Source organism: Galendromus occidentalis, unplaced genomic scaffold (genome assembly GCF_000255335.2).
Source record: "Galendromus occidentalis unplaced genomic scaffold, Mocc_1.1 scf7180000077463, whole genome shotgun sequence".
NCBI lineage: Eukaryota > Metazoa > Arthropoda > Arachnida > Mesostigmata > Phytoseiidae > Galendromus > Galendromus occidentalis.
The window spans coordinates 370,429-385,539 of NW_003805451.1; the positions used below are offsets into that span (position 1 = coordinate 370,429).

A 15,111-nucleotide genomic window follows, 5' to 3' on the forward strand; every position below is an offset into this window, starting at 1 on the left:
TGGGGGGGGGGGGGGTGGGCTCTATTATTTTTGACCGTTACTTCCACTTAGCAGACGAACTTTTTCTCAGCTCCAGGTGAACCGATTTTTGAAAGTGAATAGACGAATCGAAAGCTCTTTTCCCGCGCTACAAGATGCCGACCACACCGAGCCGATGCGATACCCTCGTCCCGACTTATGAGGGTTTTAAAATGAGATGGAAAATTTCTAAAATAAGCGATATTGAGATGGCTGAAAGTCCCTCAAAACGCATTCAAATGTCAAAATAGACGGGTTCATTGGAAAGCTCATCAAATTCTCTTCGATTTCAAAAAAAAACTGTCCGATTCGGTCGATTTTCTGAAAAGTTACGGACCTCCGAAAAAGAAGACGAAGTTTTTAGGTGGCTCTATTATTTTGACCGCCACTGTATGTCCCTACGCTCCGACGGCTCCGCCTATTCTGTATCCAGGCTCTTCGGAGCTCGGGCGAACTTCGGTCGCGTATTTCCGCTATCCGGAACTCTCCTCGAATTCGGCCACAGCTCCCTTTTCGATGAGATCGTTTCGATTCCTACCTTGTGCAACCGTTTTCCTCGTGGCATACATGTTCAAATCCATGATGAAGCTCTTCCCTCCGTCGCCGTCTCCGTCGACTCCAGTGTTCGCCAATGAATAATTGGACGCCGCCGCATTACACGTGGTGGACTGCAACGGGAACAGATGTTAGAGATCCTCCCCGCTCCCATCGACGACTCCCCGGTCCAGGCGCGCGTACCGGCGGATCTGTGAAACTGGTCTCCTTATATTCCCTGCGCGGCGCATTATTCGAGTGCACAGGAAGCGAACTGCACATAACACGCTCGACGGACTCGACGAGTCTCATCCGGCTTTCCAGGATTTCGTCGCCGAAATCTCCTGGAGCCGCATCCAGCTCGGAACTCAGGATGGCGGAGCGCACAGAACGAACGGCTACCGTCTCACCTACACGACTGCGCCGTACTGAGCGGTGTCTTCAGTCGGATCGACGACCACTGTAACACCTGCCGTCGCTGATCGGACCGCCGAAGAGGATGATTACGGCGGCGTACCCGCTGCCGCCGAGAAAGATTCGGCTTCTTTCAATATTAGTGATTCAGATGAAGACCTTGATCGTTCGTATGAACCAATACGTTGAATGAATGCTACGGTGGAGATGTGGCACAATTTCCTTGTTCCTTTTCTTGCTTGTCAGGTCGGTGGGTTGTTCACGATCGACCCTCAATTGTTCTTCTTCGATGACCCCTCCTTCGCTTGTGATATCCCTTCGACTTATGAAGGTGGTCGCTCTCACTCTTCTCCGATTCTTATGATTAGCTGATAGGACTTCGAACATACAGCTCTCCAGGGCGTCATCTGTCGCCGTAGACCTTGACAAGGCAACAGCTCGATTTCTCACGATCTATCCCAGACTCTGTCGGGAGGTTCCGCGCGATCGATCGGCTCCGATAAGAGACGATCACTCGTCTCGGGTTCCTCACCTGCAAAGTCCCGCCGATGGTTTCTGTGGTTTCACCTAGGCACGAGTGCATAATCCGGATGCGTACGATCCAGCTAGCAGGAGTGTTGGATGTGGAATAGTCGCCGTTCCTCATGTTCTGTGGCATACTGTGTCCAGGGCTACCCACACGAGCGGCGAGGGTTATTTCGTGAGGAATTTTTCACGCTAATTTCTCTCATTCAATAATCATGACTGATACGCGTTACGCTAATCCCAATGGTCTATCACAGAGATGAGTAGGCGTCGATCTGACACTTCGCGATGGGTCGGGGCGGTGATTTCGCGCGAAACGCTCCCTGAGGTCCATGCGACATCTCTCACGCATCGTAATCGGAGCCAAAATCGGTGCTCACCCCGTTTGATGATCGCAGTGGATCGACTAGATCACAAATGAGGGCTTGCTCTTCACGGATTAATTTTTTCGGGTCTACCAGCCCTTTAGCAGAGTCTTGTACGCGACGATAATTTTCTTCGCGAGCGCACATCAAGGAGCTCCACCGCAGAAGGCTCATGGGAGTATCGGGACTCTCGTGGAAGGAGCCGGGAGGGTGTCCCATGGTAGCTTCGCGTAGCCCATGGTGAAGAAGTGTGAAATTTTCTTGTCGAAATGTGGTGCGTAAGGCGTTTCTCCGACAGCGTTTTGTGAGGATTCGTCTTTTCTGAAAAAGGTCAGATCGTGCCCTGCGTGGGAGACATCATCATTGTTTGTGCCTTTGGGGGCACGCTGCGCACATTTTCGATACTGACCATTTGACTGGTATAAGTTTGGAATGGCGATCAGGCGCGGAGTGCTCGATCTTGTTGTCCCCCTAGCTCGAAACCATTTGTGACTCAAAATGACTCAATGATTGGAAACTCAGACTAAAATTCATTTTTCGCAGTCATCGATTTATTTCTGCCCTTCATGAAAATCAACACTTTTTCCTAGTCCCACTGTCCACCGATAAGCCTATTTCGCGTAAGAAAATAAATTATTCTTCAACAATACTCCTTTTTCGAGTTTTCTTGAATGCCCTCAACATTTGGAGTTTAGCTCTGTTGCGGAATCTCATTCATCCTCGAATACGTATCTGTCACATGGATACGGAGGACTCGATCGATAACCACAGATCGACGAAGGCAAGAATCGCCCTGGAATGGTATACAAAAATCCAGAAAAGTCGACGCTTTCATCTCTTCAGTCGGGAATGTCGATGATCTGACCACGGAGGCCGAACTGATACAGGGGGTGCTGAGCTAAGCATTCCAAGTCCGGACCCTGCGACTCCTCGAGCGACTCCGATGTTCCTGGGCATTGCATGGCCAGCTCCTCTATCGTGCTTTGGTTGCAGTTTGGCACACTGAAGAGATGAAACAAAATCTCTCAGATTTCGGAAATTCAAGCGACCACGCTTATCCTCTACCGCGATACTCCGTCCCATTGAGCGTGGCCTCGCCGAGGTTATTTTTCCATTGACATTTGAAATGGGTGATTCCATATTCTTACTTCGAGAATGTGTTGATGAGGCGACTTCTTTCGCGCCGCGATTTTCTCGCAGACCTCGATTGGATTTCGAAGGCAAGATTTTCCGAGCGACAGCAATCCAAGAGCGCGATATCGATCAGATGAGCTTCCGTGTTGAAGACATAGCCACCTGGGACAAGGGATCAAATTTCAATGAGACCGGCAATCTCACGGAGCTCTGACTAGAGAGGATGTGTAGAGAAATAAATGTTGTATGATAGGGATAGGGCAGGGATTCCCAAATGGATTTGATTTCGCACGAAATGTCTACGCTCGAGGAAGATTGTTTCATTCCGAAAACGTTCTCTCACCAGCATCGAAGAAGCACTGGCGCGTGTAGCCGTCCCTGGTCGTAACATTACGACTATCGGGGTTCATGAACAAATTGTGCACGAAGTTGTCGACGTCGAATAACAAGTAGAGGTATTTCGTAGTTTCGGCCAGGAAAAAGGATTCCATTCGGTTCTCTAAGAGGTGCGTTAAGGTGTTTTTGACCTGGAATCGATGTGAACTCCGGGTGAGTCGCGTCGTATATATGGATCGCTAGGGCTTCGAGTCCGAGAACCATGGCAGTGGTCAACGGAAAAAGTCGAGTCAAGCGGCGGAACTCACAGTAGCGTATCCACATTCGGTCTTCGCCGTGTGCTCCAATGAGGTGAGTACATCGACTCCGATTTCCAAGAAATGCGGATCCTTCGTCGCCTGGTACAGGTACATGACACTCTCGATGAATTCTACGGATGACAGCCCTTCAGTTATTACGGAACGTGGGAAGATAATTTCGGATTCTTCCGACGGTCGACGCGCAGTGGAAATCTCGTGCGCAAAAATCTCAATTGGAGGAAATATCGTTACACATACCGGGTCTAAGAGGATAGCTTTCGCGTTTGTCCTGCGGTTGACCTCTAGAGATGTCGTAGAATTCTGGGATGAATCCGAGCTGTTTCCAGACCTGGTGGTAATTGTAAAGCGATCGTCGGGCGTCTTCGACGTAGCCCATGAGCGACTGCAATGTAGAGAGGTTTTCGACCGGGTCGTGACACCTCATAGTGGAGAAATATCCGAGAGAACTGATCGGAACTCACCAGTGTCCCAGGCCAGAAACTTTCCAAACTCTGATAGTACGGCATCGTAGGCTCACCGGAGTTCATCCTGACTAGGACAAACCAATCGTCTTTGCGCATATAATGATTGATAGCATGCCTATATGCCTCGAAGTGTTCCAAAAGCCAGGGCTCTCTCAAAATCATCGAGCCCTTGACTAGATATTCGAAATAGGAATCCACACCAGCTCCGATCGAGGCATCGGTAGCCGTCCATTTGCCCGATTCTACATCTGGAAGAAATAGAGAGAATGCGTGAAGTTTCTCTACCTCTACGGACCGAATTCCTGGGAACCGTTCCGATCATGTCGGGCACACGAGGCGCCCCATTCGGCTTTCAACGGATGATATTCACCTAAATGGTTTCCAACGAGATCGATTCTCGACCGCGTATCCCACAAGGCGCGCAAAGCTCGAACAGCTTTTTCTTCGTAAACTGGATTCCCAGTCAACCTCGAAAGGGCAGCGAACTCGACGATGAATGTTCCAACGCCCGCTGTACAGGTGACGGATGTTTCGCCCGGAGGAACACCATGGCGTAAATTGACTGTTCCGTACGGCATCCCGGTAGTGGTGTTGAAGGCTGGGGAAGAATCGATGGAGGCGTCCGATAGACGATATGGACTTGCGAGTATATCAAAAAGGCCAATCTCAAGATAGTTCAGTTTTCTGGTTAGACCTGAGCAACATCTTCTCACCTGGGAGGAGACGGTTCGCCACATCCACGGCTAACCTGAGCAGAGGGCCTTCGCAAGGCCAGCCTGCTTCCAAGTCCAAGCCGGCTTTCTTCGAGAAGAGATGTGCAGAGATCAGTCCTCCCACGACTGTAAATCGACACAGCTCGTTGGAGAAGAGTTTTCCGATAGGAGTCGGCTGCATCGATCGAGCGAGTCGACCCATGGAGCGGCGGTGTGGAACTCACCTCGTATGTTTGTTTCGAAAACCGAAACGTTGAGATCTTTGTCGAAATCAGAGTGCTCTAAAACGATACCGGCCGCTCTTCTGAACTCGGAGAAATTCCCCAGGACAGCGAGTGTGTCCAAGGAGTCTGGGAAAGCGATGAGGAGAACATACTCGTCATTCGTCCCCCTCGCGAAAATCATCCCTTTGTGATATGGGGGAATAGTACGGTGGGACTCACCTATCAGTGTCAGCGAGTTGCTTCCCCATGTGTCGAAACCATCGCATGATAAAGGTCTCAGCTCATCGAGAGGAAAGGCAAATTCCATGTAGGAATCGTATCCGTGAACGAACATGGCCCGAACACGCTCTCTGCGTGAGGGAGGGGAAAGGTTAGAAGAATGAGAAGAGGGGAAAGTCAGACGGACTCTCTATGAGGATCCGTTCCTCATACGGAGTCCCATAGTTGAGGGAGCTCTTCCTCCCGCTCTTTATCACATACGAACTCGGATCATCCCCGTGGGATCTGAGCACGCTCATAATCTGCTTAAGCGAAGACCATCATTCGGAGATGTCCGATCGTTTGAGTCCAAAGGAAAAATCGATGAATCCCGTGATGCTCAAGTTTCACGGCTACTCATACCGCGTAGCGGCGACATGGACCAAACTATAGGTTTGCTCCGATACGGACTAGAACCTCCCTGACACCTCGCGTGCGTGAAGTTTCTACCTGTATTCGTCCAGTTCTTGCCGGGGCATAGCCGTCGCACACAACACGGCGACTGCCCCGTACAGGAGGGCAGCCGGTCGGATCCTCATGCTGGTGATCGGGTTGCCCGACACTTGGGGATTTAATCCCGTCTAAGCCTCGGATTCAGTCCCTTTCATCGACACAGCATTTCCCCGAGTGCCTGGAGCATCAACATCCACATCGAAACTTCAAACTTTGTTGGCGTTCCATTTTGATCCCTTCTCTCCCCTAGTGCTGACGGCTGGCCACGAAGACCCTGCTCGAACAGCTGGTCCCCGAGCCGCACCCGGAAACCAGCTCAGTCAGCTGAGAGCCGAAACTAAACTCTGGTGCCGAGAAATATCGTTTTCATGCGGGACGAGGAACTACTTTCCGGTACCTCGTTCAGTTAACGAATCTCTGCGACATCGAATACATCCGGAAAAACGCTCGCCCTTGGACTTTGGAAATGCTTCTTTTGGCTTCCGGGTTCAGGACTGAGCGGAGAGAGACTCACCAAGCTGTTGTTAGTCAACCGGAGGGACAACGTGCGCGGAGAAGGATCTACTCTCTATTATTGCACTGTACAAAGTTCCTGTCATCCGCATAGTTCAGCTCTATAAATCAGGTGAGACTCTCGGCCTCAAGGCTTCTTGTAGTCTGTGAAGAAGCCGACATAGCTTTTCCCCCTCGAGGGGATCGGAGCACCGCAGAGCGTCGCGCACGAAGGACGCCGCTTCTGTTTGGGGAGCGGAACTGCGGGGGCTCGGGCGGAAGATGCTCTCGGTCTTGGACTGGGATTCGCCCCCGGCGCTCCGCCATTCTGGAGGACTTGAGCTCACCCAGGAGGGACTTATAGAGGCAATCACCGGATCAATTTCTATTTCGAGACGACTCACTGAGGTTATGTCCTTACTTCTTGATCGATATTTCCAGCATGTTCTCGGCGTTCGCACGTCGCGCCGTCAGAGTTCTACCGCAGGTGCGACTCATACGAGGCCAGCCTCAAGCTGCCCCCCGTGTGACCGCCCAGCATGCCAGGCAGAGGAGACCGACCGAGGAGCCCGAAGAAATGCTCTACGTAGGCGATATCGTCGAGGAGAAATTCGAGAAATTCCCTCGACCGGCCAAGAAGGACCCTCTGGACGACCCCTCAGTAATGACCCTCGTCCACCGTCAGGATGTCAAGGAAGGCGTGACGAATAGGGTGAGTCGCATACCCCTTCGAGCGCTCCGACCCCAACTCCCTCTGGGACATCCCCGTCATGATGTTGTTCGCATACCCACATCCGACTCGATGGAGATGAGGCGTCCTGTGAAAATAGTGGAATTGAGTCGGATACTCGACTGCGGCCCTGAGTTGGAGGATTCCATTTTCAGGCTTACACACCCGACGAATTGTCGATTTTTGACCGAATAGAGGAGATCAAGATCGAGGATGCCCTGAAGAACTACAAAGAGAGTCAGTTTTTCGACGCTGATTTCCTGGACAGCCTCGGACCAGGGATGATGCCCACTTACAACGTTGCAGCTTTAGCCGACAAGGTAATCACAGCGAAGAGTGGCGAGTCCAGGACGGTTTTGAGGTTCTACGCTCGGAGAATCGTCGAGATCTCGACGAATGATGATTTCGCCTCTTTTCGCGAAGATACCTAATACCGGAGAATATTTCAGAATGAGGTCATAAGGAACCTCGTCGGAATGGGTGTTTCCGTAGCTCATTGGGATGAAAAACCAGATGTCTTCAAAACGATGGTGAAGTTGAACTGGCATGAGGATTGCGTCCCACGTATCGAATTCTTGGTGAAGGAATGCGGACTCGGCAACGAAGTGAGTTATTCCGTCCGAACATTCCACGAGACTCCCGGCGGGAGCTCGACTCTTCTCTGCAGAATGACTCACGACCACTTTCCGAATCAGGAACTCGCCAGAGTTCTTCGCCGCAATCCCTGTATCTTGAGCGAGGATATGCAGCATATGAGGGTACGATTGGAGTTTTTGAGGAACAAACAGGAGGGACTCGGTCTTCGGAGGGCGGATATTGTGAGAATCCTCTCAAAGGAGAGCCGTTGGTTGTCACAGTCGGTGGAGTACATCGAGAACCGGATCAGTTTTTTCCGCAATCATTTCGCTCTCACCAAAGCGGAATTCACTCAAATCGTAGTCTCAAGGCCGCAGGTGGGTCGGGACTCAATTATAATTATATACGATGAATCATCAATGTGAATGACGATCATAGATCTGGAAATCTGCACTAAACCGGAGGCGTATCGACATCCATTCGTATCTGAAATAATTTCGCATTTCGGTTTCTTCAGGTCATGTTGGTCACCATGCGGAACTTGGCTCTCAGGAAATTCACCATGATCGAGGAGATGGGACTCAGCTCGTCGGAAATGAAAGCGATCATAAAGAAAGTCCCGAAAATTCTCACAATTAATCGATTCGGGCTCCTCGATCGTTTCCAAGTATTGCATCTGGACATCGGTTACCCACACGAAGTACTGGTGTCAGATCCGAGGGTAAGCAGCAGAATGGAACGCATTCAAGTTTTTTGTCGGACCCCTTCGGATTCGAATGAAGTTCGAATGGAAAAAAGATCGAATTCCTCCCGATGTGCCGAGCCAAAATGCCGACTTCGCGGAGGATTTCGATCGAGGACCCATGAGCTGGGCCAAGCAGTAGTCGCGCGCGCGCAGAAACTCGCGAAGTCGCGCTGCCTGTTGAGCTTGCTCTCCATGGAGTATTTGGGACTGAGAAAGCACCGCGAATTGCCGGAAAAAAGTCGCGGGGAATGCGAAGCCCTTCCCAAGCATCGATGGGAGTCTGCCATGAGTTTTGTCTTTTCAGGCTTTGCTGTCACGAGCTTCACGACTCAAGGAACGGCACGCTTTTTTGAAACATGTCGGTCGCGATCAGTTCGATAGAACAATGCCAGGATATATCTCCCCGAGTGTAATCGCACGCGGTACCGATGAGGTTTTTGTGGAAGAAGTCGCGAAATCGACGAAGGAGGTTTTCGAAGATTTCATCAAAAGCTTGTGATACCAATTCGTCGACCTGAGCGTCGCGGCTAGCGTTGGACGTGAATATCTTGTATACTTATAGCTGCGTTCCGTTGGATCAATAAATCGGAAGTTCCGAGATCTCCTTCTCTCTCGCTACTCCTCAGTTCATTCGAACCGAAGGACTCTCTGCGAGCTCTCCGATGGACTGGTTTGATTGATTTTATTTCGATCTTCCATTCGCGTGTGTATGGTCTCTTTCATTTCAGGGGTGGATTATTTCGCATTCAGGTATCATTCATCCGCCGGACGGGAGTCAATCAATGAATTTCACTCTCCTCCAAAAGCATTCCAATGTTCCGACCGCCATGATCGACATTTGAGGCTCCGCTGCAAGCAGGGGCGAGTCCACCTTCGAAAAACTCCGGGTCACCTCCGGGAATATCAGTCAGATCGTGGGGAAGCGCCCACATATTCAGGGAATAATCGCCACCATCATCAATAGCAGTCGGAGCAATTAGCATCCTGAACCTACTAATCGCTCAAGAATAGACAGCATGGAAACAGTCGATCGCTGTCCTCGTTCATCGAAGACTGCCAGCCCATCTCGGTCTCGTCGTGTACATCACATCTTTCATATTCCGACAAGTTATCGGCATTGAGGGCAGGCTCCAGCGGGGTTGCACCCCTCGCACGACGCATCTCCGAGACCCACGTATCCAAGCGGACTTCACCCCGATGGGACTCGACGGAGGAATCTCTCCGGAAGCGGAGCGCATTTGAGGATGTTTCCGGATACATTGAATCATCTAGACAGCGAGGATCATGTTATCACTGCTGGACTCCATTGACGAGCTCCTCAACTCAGCTTTCGACCATTGGCCAAGCTATTTCTTCAATCGTCGATAGCAATTCGCTTCCGTTGCCCGAGCGGCTCATCTCACGGGACACGACTTTGCATACTATTTGACTCCTATCCCCCGCCAGTCACATTCGCATGCGGCTCGCCATCGGAGGGCAGGGAGGTCTCCACCTCTTCCTTCTCCGGGAGGTTCATGGTTCCTGAGCGAGTTTTAGTTCAGCCTGATCGAGAAGATCGCCATCTGGTCGTTGTGTTGTCATACCGGAATCATACCCGGAACAGGGAACGTTAGCGTCGAGGTCACACTAGAATTTTTTCTTCCAGTCTGAGATCTCTGCCATACTAGCATCTGAAACGGAAGACGGACGATGACTCCCTAGAGTCTAGAGATACGATTTCGTAGACACTGTCGAGAGAGATTCGCACGGGTGGAGCCTCACTGTCGGTGACTCTTCAAGAGTGATTGTACCGTGCTAATCCTCACAGGGGCCGAAATTTCGAGGGGGCCTCGTTATTCAGAATAATGGAGCTCCACGGGCGTTACTCGGTGGACACATGAGACGGGGTCGGTGGGACTGAGTAATTGTCAAAAACTTCCAAAAGATGGATTACCGGAGGCGAGCGCGCGCTCTTCGAAAGCCCGCCAAAACAACGATACGAAATAAGGGTCATCCGATCGCGGATCTCGGCAACCACCGAATCACGGGAAATGCACACCATCAGGCATGTACTCCGGTTCCTCAAAACTCGGGATCGATGTTCCGCGCAGAAGATGCCTCTTGGAAATAGCGATCGGAGGGGTATGATGAGAATCCTCGAGAAGATCCTGAAAACCTGCCCGCTAATTTAGCGGAAGGTTTTGGAAGACAGGCTGCAACGTCACGCGTTCGAAATCATACACGCAGCTGTTAGGCGACTGGTGCCGTGCGAAGGAAGGCGAATGTGAGAGAAGCTCATTATTATTGATCACGGAGATAGAGTAGCTTTTGGACCGGGATAGATCTAAGTTCGTCGCGCTGGTAGTTGACTGATAGTGAGAAAGTTCGAATTGTCAGTTTCCCTATTGGGGAAGGAATCGGTTTTCCTCCCTCCATATCGTTCTTCTTAGTCCTCCATCTCACCCGTGGGGGCCGGCACGCGACAGTCACGGAGCCAGAAGGCAAACGCTGTGCGTGCTTCGAATCAGGACTCTCCCTTGAGCCCCCTTTCCTCGATTTCGTTGGAATGGTGTTTGGACGACTGAATTTTTCGACCCGAGAGGATGTCAGCTGTTTCTCCAGACTGGGAAGGCGAGCTGTTGCTCGCAATTCTTTAGCGCCAGAGAGCTCAATCAATTCTGTTTCGCCGAGCTCATGGGACCCATCGGTCCCTGTTGCGCGGTTTCAGCCTTCCGGGAAGGCCACGCGAACGCTCGAAAGCTGGTTGGACAGCTCCCTCGGAATTTTCAGAGAAGTCCACGATCGGAGTTCTGTGCTGTGATTCTCCACGCTGTTCTCGAATGAATTTCTGTGGAGAGGGTATAAAGTCTGAAAACTTCAGGAGGCATCATTGTTGGGCGAGGACCCCGCTAATCCTCTCTCGCCGATGAAGAGCGTTTCCGGAGTCGGAAGCCCAAAAATCGCGGTGATCTATTCTCAATCCGATTTCTTCGACAGCGGTCATCATGTTGGACCTTTTCGCGATATTCTCGAAGAGTGGAATCGTCCTCTGGTGCTTCCAGTCCACAGGCGAAGCCTTCACCTCAGCCGTCAATGCTCTCATCCGTGAGATCATTCTCCAGGGCAGATCCTTCAAGGAGGAATACCACCATGATCAACTCGCTCTCCGGTAGGTTGCAATATTCCGCGAGCTCGCCTCCTGCTGATCCTTGAGAATTGTCAGGAAATGATCTCTCGTTTCCGTATCAATGCTCAGACCCCAATTTCATTGTCCGATCGCCACAGGTTCCGTATGGACAACGAGTTCGATCTTGTCTTCGTGACGGCATATCAAAAAATTCTGCAGCTTTCTTACGTGGACAAGTTCCTCGACGACATACAGCTCGAGTTCCGCGACAAATACAGGTAGGTTGGAAAATGTTCCATTCACAGTCAAGAGTTGCGAGCAGATTCCCGCACAGGGAAAGGAGCGGCCGCGCACACGCGGGCATGTCCTCTGTGTTTCTGTGGTCCTCTCCTGTGAGTTAATTTGCTCTCCCGGAATTCCCGGCTGATGTGAGCCCGTCCAATTTCGCCTGGCATTCGTTCGGGGGCCATATTCCGTCTTTTCAAGCGTAATCCGAGAGTGCAGCAGCTTGTTTGAGTCTCGAATCGGGGACCTTAGAATCCGAAGGGGCTAGCTGGTTCCCTGCAGGAATTCCGAGATCACAGTGAGAGGCTTCGACTCAAAGGCAGCTCTCGCGGCGCGTCGCGAGAGCTTCATGCAGTTGAGCTGACGGAGAAATTAGGGTACTCAAATCGTGGAGCAGTGTTGCCCAAAAGACGATTTTCGTATGATTGATGCAGCTCGAAGAATTCGTGTGCATCTGTGCGTCTACGAATCGACCGTTGCGGAGGATCGGGGCTCTGATACCCCGCCTTGATTCGCATGGAATCAGCCCTCGGCCCGTCTCCCGACTGCCCCCTAGACTTAAAACTTCCCGAGAGTCTCATCCCATGGTGGGCTCTCATAGCGGGGGATGCCCTCTTTCCGAGGAGACTGGGGCATGCACGACCCAGAGTCTAGTGATAGATCCCTTGTATGAGGGTCTGCGCTCCTCCCTTCAACCACTCGTCGTTAATGTCCCGGTACGATGATTCTGACGTTTCTTTTTCAGACAAGATCTTGAGAGCAGGAACTTTTTTGCGAACTTCAATCTCGATGGCGAGTATCAGAAGCTGCTCCGCCGTGCCGAAGCGTACGGCAAGGAGAACCGAGCGCCCAAAATGCGGTCTTTCCAAGAAAGTCAGAAGTCGAAAAAGACTATGGCTGCACTCATAGATAAGAAAGAGACTCAAAAGGTATGTTCTCGATATCCATGCGGAGCACCTTAAAAAATGGATTAGATCTTCGGTCGATTCGGTGGGAGGGAGTCCTCAAACCCCCTAACGAACCCTCGGTAGCGAACAATGCGACTCTTGAATCTTCCAGGAAGTTGAGGCCAGGAAAGAACCAGCGCGTCCTGTGTACAATGCTGAAGATGACGAAATAGCTAAGAATAAGCAGAAGTTGATCGATAGAATGACAAAGAAGAAAGCCGACTCCCGCAAGAGTCCCCCGTCCAATAAAGATAAGAAAGGCAAGAAGGCCCGAGTATGGGACAACGCAGGCCAGACGACCGAAGGACTCGACTACTCTTCTCCCGACGTGAGTTGAGGGAAATGACAATCAGCTCTTCAATCAAACCGTTTCCATCCTCACCGATCCCTCGTTACATTTCCGATGGTGTATCGGGGCTCGGTACGGAGGCTACGCCGCTCCATGGGCAAGGCCGTTCCGTTGGCGAATAACATGAAAAGTTCACTTAGAAAGACATCTGACATTCTGACATTGCTTTACAGCCTGCATCTAACGGTGGCGGCGGTGGCGGCGAAGATCGTTTCATGCCCCAAACCGCCTGGGTTGGCCAAGCCAGAGGCGACATAAAAGACATAGACTACGACGATGACGAGTCCGACGAAGAGGATTACGATCAACGCGCCGCCAAGAACACAAGTGGAGTTTTCGGCATGTTCAAGGGTCTCGTTGGACAAAAAGCTCTCACCAGAGCCGACGTCGATCCCGTGTTGGAGAAGCTGCGTGAGCATCTCATCACGAAAAACGTGGCCGCAGAAGTTGCCTCGTCGTTGTGCGACAGCGTCGCGCTCCAGATGGAAGGTCAAGTCCTGGGAACTTTCCAAAGGGTGGCATCCGTCATCCGAGATACACTCTCCGAGGCATTGGTGCAGGTAATTAGTAATTACGCTCAGCGATTGAATCCAGACGGAAGGATCAGGAGAAGATTTATTTGTACGTCGATAAAATTTCCGAAGGCTTCGATCACGGCACTTCGGTTACGTACCCTGTCGGACTTGTTCGATGTTCCGTCTGCGACGATATTGACGGCTCATTCTCGTTCAAGGTATTGTCCCCGAAACGCCGGATGGATCTTCTGCGTGACGTGCTGGACTGTCGACGTCAAGGTCGTCCCTATGTGATCGCGTTCTGTGGAGTGAACGGCGTCGGGAAATCTACGAACCTAGCAAAGATCTGCTTCTGGCTCATGGAGAACGATTGCAAGGTCCTCATCGCGGCCTGTGATACTTTTAGAGCTGGGGCCGTCGAGCAACTCCGCACCCATGTGCGTCATCTGGACAATCTCCATCCGGGCAAGGTCCAACTCTACGAGAGAGGCTACGGAAAAGACGCGGCCGGCATAGCCGCCGAAGCCATCGGTTTCGCTCGCGATTCCCGCTTCGACGTGGTCCTGGTCGATACGGCGGGGAGAATGCAAGACAATGAGCCCCTGATGAGAGCCCTTGCCAAACTGGTTGTGGTCAACAAGCCCGACCTGCTGCTATTCGTGGGCGAAGCTCTGGTCGGCAATGAAGCCGTCGATCAATTGACTCGTTTCAACATGGCGCTTGCGGACCACAGCAAGATGCAGGGGAGTCCGCGTCTGATCGACGGGATCGTTCTCTCGAAATTCGACACTATCGACGACAAGGTCGGAGCCGCAGTTTCCATGAGTTACATCACTGGACAACCGATCGTCTTTGTGGGGACCGGACAGACTTACGTTGATTTGAAGGCTCTGAACCCGAAAGCTGTGGTCAAAGCCCTCATGAAATAAGACTCTCGCATTCCATGTTATGCTCGGAGGTTCTCTCTGCCTCAAGCCATGAACGAACATTTTCTTGTGCGCCCGAGACTGAATGCCCTCTTACTGACAGACAGCTCATCGGGGACGATTTAATCCTTAATCCGAGTGTTTTGTACGCCCAAACGAATACACTTCCCGTCTTTTGTTAGTTACTCTCTGTGTTTTGAGTCCGTTAGGTTTGAGTGCAATATCGGCGCAGTATCCGTCTGTGAGCCATCGAGGAGCGACGGCCGATCACCGATCCAATTTCGCTCTCGATAGCATGGTGATGAGTCGAATCCATTGGATCTGGAAGTAGATCCGCAGCTGGGACTGAAGGGGAGGGAAACAAGAGAATTTACGTCCGCTCGCTAAATTTATTTTTCTGGCGTCAAAATGGAGAGTTTTTGCAGATTACAGATCAGAGAAGTTTGCTGAGAAAGACGGAGAACAAGTGCCGACGCGGGAGACGTTGCGTCTCCACGCGACTGCCGCCTCTACCTAAATCGTATAACACAATTTCGTCCGACGACCGACTTCCGATCTTTCTCTGGCCCTCTCCGCTGCGCTCTGAATCTCCATTGCTCTTCGTCCCTCCCTTCGCTGTACATGGCTGTACAAACGCCGCGGTGCTCGTCGTAGCAACCGAAGTACGAAGTTCGCGACGGAC

The 15,111-nt window shown here is 51.4% G+C and overlaps 4 protein-coding genes across 4 annotated transcripts in view; 2 read left to right on the forward strand and 2 right to left on the reverse strand.

Annotated features, from left to right (window-relative positions):
• The window catches only part of LOC100904764 (ninjurin-2-like), a 2,131-nt gene extending 1,267 nt beyond the window's left edge, over positions 1 to 864 (reverse strand). The window contains exons 1-2 of the mRNA XM_029111718.1: positions 757 to 864; positions 557 to 686 (exon numbers count right to left, since the gene is read on the reverse strand). Of these exons, the coding sequence (XP_028967551.1) occupies positions 557 to 686; positions 757 to 864 (238 nt within the window). The remainder of the gene's footprint in view (positions 1 to 556; positions 687 to 756) is intronic.
• A 1,671-nt stretch (positions 865 to 2,535) lies between these two features.
• Positions 2,536 to 6,004, reverse strand: Edem1 (ER degradation-enhancing alpha-mannosidase-like protein 2). Its single transcript, XM_003744220.1, has 11 exons — positions 5,756 to 6,004; positions 5,267 to 5,397; positions 5,048 to 5,173; positions 4,824 to 4,949; positions 4,481 to 4,708; positions 4,108 to 4,358; positions 3,884 to 4,028; positions 3,635 to 3,756; positions 3,334 to 3,517; positions 3,005 to 3,152; positions 2,536 to 2,858 (listed from the first exon to the last, which is right to left on the reverse strand). The coding sequence occupies exons 1-11, from the start codon at positions 5,842 to 5,844 to the stop codon at positions 2,696 to 2,698; spliced, it is 1,713 nt and encodes a 570-aa protein (XP_003744268.1). The 5' UTR covers positions 5,845 to 6,004; the 3' UTR covers positions 2,536 to 2,695.
• Positions 6,005 to 6,281: 277 nt separating this feature from the next.
• On the forward strand, positions 6,282 to 8,892 carry mTerf3 (mitochondrial transcription termination factor 3). Its single transcript, XM_003744224.1, has 7 exons — positions 6,282 to 6,383; positions 6,692 to 6,962; positions 7,136 to 7,300; positions 7,430 to 7,585; positions 7,676 to 7,933; positions 8,074 to 8,277; positions 8,606 to 8,892. The coding sequence occupies exons 2-7, from the start codon at positions 6,693 to 6,695 to the stop codon at positions 8,798 to 8,800; spliced, it is 1,248 nt and encodes a 415-aa protein (XP_003744272.1). The 5' UTR covers positions 6,282 to 6,383; position 6,692; the 3' UTR covers positions 8,801 to 8,892.
• Positions 8,893 to 10,523: 1,631 nt separating this feature from the next.
• SrpRalpha (signal recognition particle receptor alpha) lies at positions 10,524 to 14,610 on the forward strand. The gene is made up of 7 exons (XM_018639897.1): positions 10,524 to 10,564; positions 11,278 to 11,449; positions 11,566 to 11,685; positions 12,438 to 12,621; positions 12,752 to 12,967; positions 13,162 to 13,548; positions 13,722 to 14,610. The coding sequence occupies exons 2-7, from the start codon at positions 11,286 to 11,288 to the stop codon at positions 14,430 to 14,432; spliced, it is 1,782 nt and encodes a 593-aa protein (XP_018495413.1). The 5' UTR covers positions 10,524 to 10,564; positions 11,278 to 11,285; the 3' UTR covers positions 14,433 to 14,610.
• The last annotated feature ends 501 nt before the right edge of the window (positions 14,611 to 15,111 follow it).

Coding starts and splice junctions, on each gene's coding strand:
- SrpRalpha (XM_018639897.1), top strand. CDS start 11,286: ATGTTGGACCTTTTCGCGATATTCTCGAAGAGTGGAATCGTCCTCTGG. Junction 11,686..12,437: donor GAGTTCCGCGACAAATACAG/GTAGGTTGGAAA, acceptor TTTCTTTTTCAG/ACAAGATCTTGAGAGCAGGA. Junction 12,968..13,161: donor TCGACTACTCTTCTCCCGAC/GTGAGTTGAGGG, acceptor ATTGCTTTACAG/CCTGCATCTAACGGTGGCGG.
- mTerf3 (XM_003744224.1), top strand. CDS start 6,693: ATGTTCTCGGCGTTCGCACGTCGCGCCGTCAGAGTTCTACCGCAGGTG. Junction 6,963..7,135: donor AGGAAGGCGTGACGAATAGG/GTGAGTCGCATA, acceptor TTCCATTTTCAG/GCTTACACACCCGACGAATT. Junction 7,586..7,675: donor AATGCGGACTCGGCAACGAA/GTGAGTTATTCC, acceptor TTTCCGAATCAG/GAACTCGCCAGAGTTCTTCG.
- Edem1 (XM_003744220.1), bottom strand. CDS start 5,844: ATGAGGATCCGACCGGCTGCCCTCCTGTACGGGGCAGTCGCCGTGTTG. Junction 5,174..5,266: donor CAACTCGCTGACACTGATAG/GTGAGTCCCACC, acceptor TCGCTTTCCCAG/ACTCCTTGGACACACTCGCT. Junction 2,859..3,004: donor CTCATCAACACATTCTCGAA/GTAAGAATATGG, acceptor TCATCTCTTCAG/TGTGCCAAACTGCAACCAAA.